The sequence below is a fragment of the Aegilops tauschii genome, chromosome 7 (assembly GCF_002575655.3).
Source record: "Aegilops tauschii subsp. strangulata cultivar AL8/78 chromosome 7, Aet v6.0, whole genome shotgun sequence".
NCBI classification, from domain to species: Eukaryota; Viridiplantae; Streptophyta; class Magnoliopsida; order Poales; family Poaceae; genus Aegilops; species Aegilops tauschii.
This window is the reverse complement of record NC_053041.3, coordinates 44,019,914-44,030,529: the sequence shown is the minus strand read 5'-3', so window position 1 is coordinate 44,030,529 and position 10,616 is coordinate 44,019,914. Positions and strand designations below refer to the sequence as shown.

The window sequence follows — 10,616 nt, the reverse complement described above, 5'->3', positions numbered from 1 at the left end:
TATTACAAAGAGGGAGTATAGAGCTTCGGCTTGAGATTAAAACTCTTTAGGGGTGTTTGGTTCCAGGGCTTTTTTGTATTGGGATTAAAAAAAGTCTCTAAAAGTCCCTAGCAAATTAAATAGGGAGACTTTTTTTGAGACTTTTTACTAAAAGTCCTTAGAAGCACCTTTTTGAGAGTCTTTTTGAAAAAATCCTAGGGACTAGAAAAAGTCCTAGGACTAGACAACCAAACACCACCGTCTGATCATCATCACTGTAGTATGTTCCCCACCTGCCAAGCACCAAATAGGCTACACCAAATTTATGGTGGTTCGTTTTGCTCTTTGACTGTTGCAACTTTGGGTGTCACATTAACTCAGCTGCTTGCTCCTTTACTGTGCCGTGCGCTTGCTGTCTCTCTCAGAGTCTCACCCTTCCTCCTCTGGTCTTCTCTTCTCCAGCCGTTCACCAGAGACACCAGAGGGAGAGAGAGAGAGAGGTTCGTTCCAGGCGAACGCAGGCTGCTAGTTCGGCCATGGAGATGGAGATGGAGCTGCCCAATCTCAATGTCCCGGTGAAGCAAGAGATCGTTGTGCATAATGAAGGAGCCCAAGGAAGAGGAGGTGGCGGCGGCGCAATCGCGGAGGCGTCGGGACACGGCACGAGGAGGACGGAGGCCACCGTGAGGATTGAAGCCAACATGCTTGACTGCCCCATCTGCTCCTCCCCCTTCAAGCCTCCCGTCTTCCAGGTTGGTGTAGTAGTAGAGCAATTTCTTTGGCTACTCAACATCCCATGAACTGAATCGAATCTAGCAGCAGCTGAACGCACGGATTTTAGTATTTTCTTATTTCCTTCGATCTGTCTAGTGCAAAGGCGGGCACCTGGCTTGCGGCAGCTGCGTCGCGAAGCTCCCCTGGAAACAGTGCCAAAGGTGCGACCATGGCGGCGACTTCCACGGCTGCCCCTTTGTGGACGCCTTCGTCTCCTCGGCCAGGATGAAGTGCGACCACCACGGCTGCGGCCGCCAGGTCACCTACCACAAGCTCGACGACCACAAGAACGCGTGCCCGCTCGCGCCTTGCAAGTGCCCGGTGCCCGGCTGCGGCTTCGAAGGCCCGCCGCCGGCGCTCCATGCCGGTGCACGCGGTTCAGTACGGCAAGGTGCTCCAGCTCGAGATGCCCGTGTCCGAGCGGCGCCGCCTGCTGTTCGCGGAGGAGGACGACCGCGCGTTCCTCGTGGTCGGCGGCTCGCTCGGCCTGGGCGTGCTCATCGCCTTGTCGGTGGTGTGCATCAGGGCGGGGGCGTCCCCGCCGCCGCACTACGTGACCAAGGTGTGGGCGAACGGGCCGCCGTCGGCAGGCAACGACAGGACCGACACGGTCCGAACGGAAATCCAGGTGACGAGCAGCAAGGAGCCCGGCACCGTCGCCGTGGAGGAGCTGACCTTCTTGACGGTGCCACACAAGCTGCTTGCCGGGGCTGGCCCGTCCAGGAGGGTGTCCCTCCATGTTCGCATTGACAAGATCACCTCCTGAATGATTCTGATATGCCTAGGGTTCTACTGATGTTAATACTGGTAAGGTTTAGTCTAGTTTGGTTTAATTTAGCTTAACCGATGATGGATTTTGGTAGCATGCGTCAATTCGTCCAACATCAGATGAGTACTTTTTTTTGTGTGAAAACATCAGATGAGTACTTGTTAGTTCCCACATGTTAGTACATGGAAGAGGTATCTTGTGGCTGTTGGATGGATCTTTGGGTAGCATGTAAACCAAAAATATGCTGATTATATGTTTGTTAAGAAATTGTCCCTCCACGTTCGCATTGAGAAGATCACCATAGTCTGACCCGCATGTCAATCTCGCCGCCACCACTGTTCAACTTGACCGAGTTCGACTAAATTAGATTAGTTGTGTGGTTTGGTGAATGATATGTTTGTGAACTATATTGTTCCGGCACGACAAGTTCTATGACTAAGAACACAATTTGTCAGGCCACATTACATCTGCTAAATTTAGCAAGATCATATCCCATATTGTGAGTTTTGTAAAGCAATAATTACATTTTAACTGGACCATCATACCCTCTCGTCCGAAGAGGCATTAGAGGGGGTGTACTGAAGTGGAACCCAAGTTATATTATCCCAAATAAAAACTCCACCTACATAGCAATACGTTAAAGATCAGTTCTTTGAACAGTCAAAACGAACATTATCGGCATGCTAAAATTATTGGCAGCTATCTTTCCTTTTCGGGTATGCTCTGCTGGCTCCAACATTGCTGCAATGGCCGCCCCAGTTTTCCTCTTGGGTCTTCACCCTCCCTTCTCTTCCATTATTTCCCCACTAAAACACACATTGCGACCAGAAATAACAATGAAGAAAGGGGAGAGTCGTGGCAAGAGGGCGAGTGCCGAGGAGGTGAAGTCGGAGTCGGAGAAAGGGGAGGCAACGATGCAAGACGAAGGTGAAGCAGGGGATGCGTTGGTGGCGGCGGAATCCATGGCACCGACACAGATCGACGTGAGGATGGACGTGACACTCCTCCATTGCCAGGGCTGCCTTCTCCCCCTCAAGCCCCCGGTGTTCAAGGTGATCTCTCCTCTCACACCAAAGCGGCCATATTTTTTGAAAGAACAAAAAAAAAACCTCTTTCTATCTCTTTTTGAGAGGATTTCTTTGAGATTTTGGGAAGATCACACATTTATTTTATTTTCAAGTGGATGGAAGATATTTTTCATCCTCTCCATCTATCATCTTGCAAGTGAAATTTAAAAAGCATGCATACATTTGTGTTGTGTGCATCACAATGATGCAGACACCGAACTCGCTGTCCTCCTTTTCTGAAAACAAACTTTCAAGTGAGAAGCTGATGACTTGGGTGTTGTTGCGTTTACTGTGGCAGTGCGATGCCGTAGGGCACGTGGTGTGCTACTACTGCCGTGCCGGGCACCGCGCCGTCTGCAGCCGTGCCAACACCCACTGCGGCCAGCTGGACAAGGTGGTCGGCGCCGCCAAGGTGCCATGCCCCTACAAGGCGTTCGGCTGCGAGCGCTACGTGGTGTTCCACGAGGCCGCGGACCACCAGCGCGTGTGCCAGTGCGCGCCCTGCACCTGCCCGGAGTCCGCATGCGCCTTCGTGGGCTCCCGCGCAATGCTGGTCGACCACTTCGCCGCCGATCACCAGCGCCCCGCCGTCATGGTCCGCTATGGCCGGTCTTGGAGCCTGAGCTTCTCCCTGTCGCACGGCTGGCACCTGCTTGTCGGGGAGGAGGACCGCTGCGTGTTCCTCGTCTCCCTCCGCCCGCTCGGTCCGGGCACCGTCGTGTCACTGATGTGCCTCAGGCCAGACGGTGAGGCTGAGACGGGGCCCCGGTTCTGGTGCAAGCTCTCCATTGAGCACCGTAGCGGCGACAAGGACTACGACCTAGTTCTCATGACCTCGCCGGTGATCAGCAATGCGCTGTCCACGTGCGCGCCGGCGTTGGGCCAGGGGATGTTCTTGGTGGTGCCCCAGGAGCTGCTCTCCGGCGACACGCTCACCCTCAGCGTCCGCATCGATCTGATCCCACCTGCCGCCGCCGCTCCCAAGTCAACTACACCGCAGGCCAGGGCGCCGAGGAGGATGCAGTGAAGTATGTTGTTTATCTCCTTCATGTTATGGACCATTAGTATGATTAGTGTAGCTAAGTTAGATGATTAGTATGAATGTATGACTAGAGGCTAAACCACACATGTGCAAGCTAATCAACCTAATCAATCAAGATTATGGTAGCAAGTTCAGTAGTAATGCAACTAAGGAGCAGAGATGGATGATTAGTATGAATGTATGATTATTCTGGCATCTGATGGTTAAGCTGTTTAGGCAATATCAGTACTAGATCAGTTTGACTTAGTAGTAACGCAGCTAAGCAATGGTACGGTAGCAGTAACATGTAGCTAAGCGAGGGTAAATGCTTCACTCGTTGTTCTGAACAAATGGCCTAAATAGTAGTACTACTAGTAACGCAGTTACTGGTTTGTATTTGATCTGAGTGAAGTGCAACCAATTGTAATTAATCCGAAGATCCTGCACCTGAATTTATTCTGTTCTTTATAACCTGCAGCAGAGTATGTATGGCAAATTATACATTTTGTGAATCATATTGTTCATGTTCAGATTCTTCAATATTTTGTTCACGTGAAAGGAGCTTCTATAAATCATTTTCTCCGACTGGCATGAAAAGATTATGTAAATGTATCCTTCTCAAAAACTAACATCATTTTTTTCATTGTTGTACCTAAGATCATTCTCTCCCTTTTCTCTGTGAGCAAGCTGGACCTGATGCTCAAAGAACCTTCAAGTTCAAACCGAAGATGACAATCTGGACAAAATCACATTTCAAAGAATTTTCCCCCGTCTCAGAGATGGGTCAAGTTGTGTGTTATTGTGTATCAAACTGGGGACAGAGGATCATGCTTCTTTCAAAGTTTGCATTCATGGCTCACATAAATCCTGGTGTGTTTTGATGTAAACCTTTTGGTACTCCGTGATTTGGAGCTTTTATGTTTAATAAAATGGTTGTGTGCATCACATAATGCAGAGGCCCCAGGTATCCCCTTTTTGAAGGAAAAAAGAAGATCAACAACAGTTGTGTCTAGCATAGCGTCAGATATAAGCTTTGATTTATTTTGTAATTCAACTGTGAACACAAGTAAAATGTAGCTTTCACACACCAAACCATAAGATTATTTTTGAATTTTTTCACAATGCTGTGGGCCTCACAAATTCAGTCCAACATCCAACCTGTTGGTTACATTGCAGCTACTACTTAGTTTCTCAAGTCCCAAACTGCAAAAACAGAGTGCATTTCCCAAATTTATTTAAAATACCACTTGATAATGCGCATTCAAAACAGGTTCGCAATCTTTTTGTGACATTTAACTGGAAGCAGCAGAGAGAGATTTTATTACGCTAGTTGGGGGTGCAGGCAGAGAAGGTTTCTGAAAATTCTGAATTGCTTGCTGAGGCAGTTGATTCTTCTGCTGGCTCTAGCATGGGGGGCCTTTTGCGATCGACTCGCAGCTCTACAACAGCCTTTTATTACACTTATGCTTATCTTCGAACCTAGGACTTCTCCTAGGGGTTTTGGTATGGTAGTTCTTCTTCTTCCTAGGACGTCTCCCATACATCCCTAGCAGCCTTCCATTATCTCCTTCAAATGTCAGACCCTTTGGAGTCGTGAAAGTGGGACCTGCAGCGATAACCACTTATCTCTATCAGGTTGTCTGTTAATTCAAAAGAGGGATCGATGTTGCAATGATTGGTTGATATGGAACATTTTCATGATAAGCACACAACTTAAGAAACAGTGTGATAGAGAAGAGTGTAATTACTTGGGAATGGCACTGATGTTGGAGGAAAATTCTGTGTTGCAGTGGCATCAAGAGGCCCTTTCTCTGCAACTGAGGACGGTGTTGCAGTGGTACCTGTCATAGTATCTCTGGACTGAGTAGAGGACCCTTCTTCAGTCTGGTTCGGCTGTGATGAGGGATGAGCCTCCGGAGCGGCCGAAGCAGGGCCTGCAGTGATATAACAACTTTATATCTCTATCATGGTGCCACTGTTAATTGAAAACAGAGATCGACATTGCAATGATTGTTTGATATGTGTACTATTTTCATGATAAACACACGAGGTTTTTTAACATAAAATGGGATAGCGAAGAAAGTAGTTACTTGGGAGTGGTACTGTCATTGAAGTGCAATTCTGGTTTGCAGTTGTATCCAGAGGCCCTTTCTCCTTAAACATGGACCATGTGGTAGCTTGAATAGTATTTCCGGACTCGGCAGCCTCTTGCCTTCCATCACCAGCTTCGACAAACACCTCCTGCCTATCAAGCATCGTCGCCGGGGGCTGAGTCGGGATTTCATCCTGTTCAACATTCTCCTCGTCGGTGCTCAAGTCAATGATATCATCAATCACGTTTATAAAGTCTATTATTGTCATTGTGCAGCTGAAATAGGTAAAAAAAAATGTATGAGTAATAAATTGAGATAATAACGCATAGCATATTAAAGGTAAGCAACTAAGCACATACATCTAACTTAGCTGCCTTCTACCATGAAGTGTCTTTGTGACGCCCCCGATTTGACCGTACCCTAATCATGCACGCAAACGTGTACGATCAAGATCAGGGACTCACGGGAAGATATCACAACACAACTCTAAAACATAAATAAGTCATACAAGCATCATAATACAAGCTAGGGGCCTCGAGGGCTCGAATACAAGTGCTCGATCATAGACGAGTCAGCAAAAACAACAATATTTGAGTACAGACATAAGTTAAACAAGTTTGCCTTAAGAAGGCTAGCACAAACTGGGATACAGATCGAAAGAGGCGCAGGCCTCCTGCCTGAGATCCTCCTAAACCACTCCTGGTCGTTGTCAGCGGCCTGCACGTAGTAGTAGGCACCTCCAGTGTAGTAGGAGTCGTCGTCGATGGTGGCGTCTGGCTCCTAGGCTCCGGCATCTGGTTGCGACAACCAGGTAGAAGGGAAAGGGGGAAAAGAGGGAGAAAAGCAACCGTGAGTACTCATCCAAAGTACTCGCAAGCAAGGAGCTACACTACATATGCATGGGTATATGTGTAAATGGGCCATATCGGTGGACTGAACTGCAGAATGCCAGAATAAGAGGGGGATAGCTAATCCTGTCGAAGACTACGCTTCAGGCCACCTCCATCTTGCAGCATGTAGAAGAGAGTAGATGGTAAGTTCACCAAGTATCATCGCATAGCATAATCCTAACCCAACGATCCTCTCCTCGTCGACCTGTGAGAGAGCAATCACCGGGTGGTATCTGGCACTTGGAAGGGTGTGTTTTATTAAGTATCCGGTTCTAGTTGTCATAAGGTCAAGGTACAACTCCGGGTCGTCCTTTTACCGAGGGACACGGCTATTCGAATAGATAAACTTCCCTGCAGGGGTGCACCACATAACCCAACACGCTCGATCCCATTTGGCCGGACACACTTTCCTGGGTCATGCCCGGCCTCGGAAGATCAACACGTCGCAGCCCCACCTAGGCACAATAGAGAGGTCAGCACGCCGGTCTAAATCCTATGGCGCAGGGGTCTAGGCCCATCGCCCATTGCACACCTGCACGTTGCGAGGGCGGCCAGAAGCAGACCTAGCCTAGCAGGCGTTCCAGTCCAATCCGGCACGCGCCGCTCAGTCGCTGACGTCACGAAGGCTTCGGCTGATACCACGACGTCGAGTGCCTATAATTGCTCCCGCGTAGTTGGTTAGTGCGTATAGACCAAATGGCCAGACTCAGATCAAATACCAAGAACTCGTTAAGCGTGTTATTTTTAAGTATCCGCGGACGCCGACCAGGGCCAGGCCCACCTCTCTCCTAGGTGGTCTCAACCTGCCCTGTTGCTCCGCCACAAAGTAACAGTCGGGGGCCGTCAGGAACCCAGGCCCACCTCTACCGGGATGGAGCCACCTGTCCTTTCAGCCCCCTCATCAGAATCATTTGCGGGTACTCAACGAGCTGACCCGACTTTAGTCACCACATGAGTCATGTATATAAAGTATATAGTATATACCCGTGATCACCTCCCGAAGTGATCACGGCCCAGTAGTATAGCATGGCAGACGGACAAGAGTGTAGGGCCACTGATGGAACACTAACATCCTATACTAAGCAGTAGGATAGCAGGTAAGGGTAACAACTGTAGCAACAATGATAGGCTATGCAGCAGAATACGATTAACCGAAAGCAGTAACATGCTACACTCTTCTAATGCAAGCAGTATAGACAAGAATAGGCGATATCTGGTAATCAAGGGGGGGGGGCTTGCCTGGTTGCTCTGGCAAGAAGGACGGGTCGTCAACACCGTAGTCGAACTGGGGGTCGTCGGCAGCCTCGGGGTCTACCGGAAAGAAGTAACGGAGGGGGAACACAATAAATAACAGAGCAATCAAAGCATCACAAAGCGTAACATGGCAATACGCGGTGCTAGAGGTGACCTAACGCGGTACTAGGTGATACCGGTAAAGGGGGGAAACATCCGGGAAAGTGTTCCCGGTGTTTGCTATGTTAGGGAGGTGTGGCGGACGAACGGGTTGCGTATCCGGATTCGTCTCGTCGTTCTGAGCAACTTTCATGTACAAAGTTTTTACATCTGGGCTACGGTTTATTTTATAAGATTTTCTAAAGAATTTATTAATTTCTGGATTTAATTACTTATTTAATTTAATTCAAAAATTGGATTTATGACATCAACATGATGTCATGCTGATGTCAACAGTCAACAGGGGTTGACTGGTCAGTGACACATATTAATTAACCTAATCAGGATTAATTAGAGGTGGGCCCCACTGTCATTGACTGATTAATTAATTAACTAACAGTTTAATTAGTTTAGTTATTTGATTAGTTTAATTAAAATTAATTAAGTTAATTAATTCTTTATTTATATATTTATTTTTAATATATATATATATATTTATTTATTTTTATTTTTTTATAAAACCGTTCTATGGGGTGGGGCCCCGTGTCATTGGCCCAGAGGGGCCTTAGCAGTTATAGGCGCTAGCGGGCGCCGGGTCTCGGCTGTCGCCCGAGCGAGGGGAAGCGAGGCGAGGCCAGTGGCAAACGCCGGCGAGGAGCGCGGCGCAGGCGGCGAGGGGAGCGGCGCAGCGCACGGCCGGACGGGGAGGTGTAAGGCAGAGGCCATGGCAGAGCGGGGCGGCGCGCGGGCGGCGGCGGAGGCGCAGGCGGAGCGGGACGGCCGTGGGCGAGCTGCCGGCGGCAGCAGTCGCAGCGGTGAGCGGGGAGGAAGAGGCACGACTGGGCGCGTCGCCTGGACGCGCGGGGCGCGCGGTCGAGCGCGGCGACCGCGATGCAGGGGCGCTGCTACAACAGGAGAAGCGGGCGGCAGCGGAGCGCGGCCGCGCGGGTGAGGCGCCGCGAGCGCGGGTGCAGGACGCGCACGGGCGCGGCGAGGCGGGCGCGAGCTCGGGCGCGGGTCAGCGGCAACGGGCGCGGTGAGCAGGGACAGGGGAGAGAGGAGGAGGGGTGCGGGGCGTGCTCACGAGGGAGGGGGCGTAGGGATCGTGGCAGCGGTGCGCAAGGAGGGTGACGGGGACGACGGCGCCGGAGAGGGAGCTGGCCGGCGAGGGAGCGCGGGCTCCGGGCGGCGTGTCCAACGACGACGGGCGAGGGGGCGGCCTCGATCCCCTTCGCCGATTCGGATCGGATCGGGAGGTGGGGGGGCTGACGAGGGGGAGTGGGGGAAGTGGGGGTAGTGGGTTAGGGTTTGCAGGGGGGAGTGGATAAGAGGGAGTGGGGGGAGTGGCCGGCTGGGCCTGGTGGGTTGGCCCAGTTGGGCCTGTGGTCAGCTGGGCCGAAGCCCGGGGTGGTGGTTTCTCTTCTATTTTTTTTGGTCTTTTGTTTTTCTCTTTTGTATTTTCTTCCTTTTATTTATTTTCTCTTCTGTTTTAATTTAATTTAAAATATTTATGCATTTTATAAAACTGTGTCTTCTACATCATAATTATCTATGTAATATTTAGTAGAAACCGAACATTTTTATTTTAATGTTTGAAAACTTTTATTATTTATCAAATTTTTAATTTGAATTTTGGACCGGTTTTGATCTAACGATAGATTAGCAACAGTAACGGAGGTAACGTGGCACTATTAGCGTGGGATTACTGTAGCTTAATTACCCGGGCGTCACAGTCTTAGTGCAAAAGAACATATAAGAACAGCATGAACCATCAAAGATAAATCTATTGACACGATTTTCATACAGCTAATGACAAACATTCTCATAATTTAGTCTCTAGTAGATTCTAGAATGTTTGATTCCGCGAATGCTAGGCCCTAGTTTGGTTCCGACAAGTCCGATCAATTTTACTGTGTAAATGCGGCTGTCAACTTCTTGCTATGCACTTTATGCAAAAAGACAAACAAAAAAATGTGATTGCCATACACAAATAAAATAAATTCAGAGAGTTTCAAATCTGATCCGAGTCACAGGATAGGCTAACTTAAACTGAATGGTAGAATGGGAGTAAATAAATAAAGAAAGGATGCAGGTTTAGTCTCAAAGAAATTATCTACCAAGGACGAATCAGCAACAGATGAGATGCGGGAAAGCTTGCTCCCTCCACCTCCTCCCGGACTAAAATCCGGCTTGCCTGCGTCGTCGGTCCGGCCAGTACGCTCTAGCGGAAGAGGAGGGGGAGAGTATATGCGGTCATGTGGGAAGAAGAGGCGGCCGTGCTCTAGGAAAGAGGAGTCTAGACGTTTTGGGAACATATACAAGTATAAATGAAAGTTATTAACGGTTGGTCAAATCTGAATTCTGACAAAAGAAATTGAAGTTTTGCCACCCGAGACAGCTGATTGATTTGCCGTTTCCCCACGCCACCATGATGCCCTCTCTTCTCCCAAGAGTCTCACAATTCAAGCATGACACACATTTAAGTTACTTGTTAGTCAAACTTAAAAAAAAAGTATGTTGTCATCTTTAACTATTAAAATCATTTTATTATTATTAAAAACATCTGACGGGTTAACCGAACTAGAGATATGCATGCCAGAAAAGTAAGTGTTGTGTGAATAATTATCGTAC

The 10,616-nt window shown here is 48.9% G+C and overlaps 1 protein-coding gene and 1 pseudogene across 1 annotated transcript; both read left to right on the top strand.

Annotated features, from left to right (window-relative positions):
* Positions 1 to 425: 425 nt before the first annotated feature.
* LOC109783184 (E3 ubiquitin-protein ligase SINA-like 4) lies at positions 426 to 1,789 on the top strand (annotated as a pseudogene).
* Positions 1,790 to 2,358: 569 nt separating this feature from the next.
* Positions 2,359 to 3,667, top strand: LOC109783186 (putative E3 ubiquitin-protein ligase SINA-like 6). Its single transcript, XM_020341785.3, has 2 exons — positions 2,359 to 2,574; positions 2,888 to 3,667. The coding sequence occupies exons 1-2, from the start codon at positions 2,359 to 2,361 to the stop codon at positions 3,614 to 3,616; spliced, it is 945 nt and encodes a 314-aa protein (XP_020197374.1). The 3' UTR covers positions 3,617 to 3,667.
* Positions 3,668 to 10,616: the final 6,949 nt, after the last annotated feature.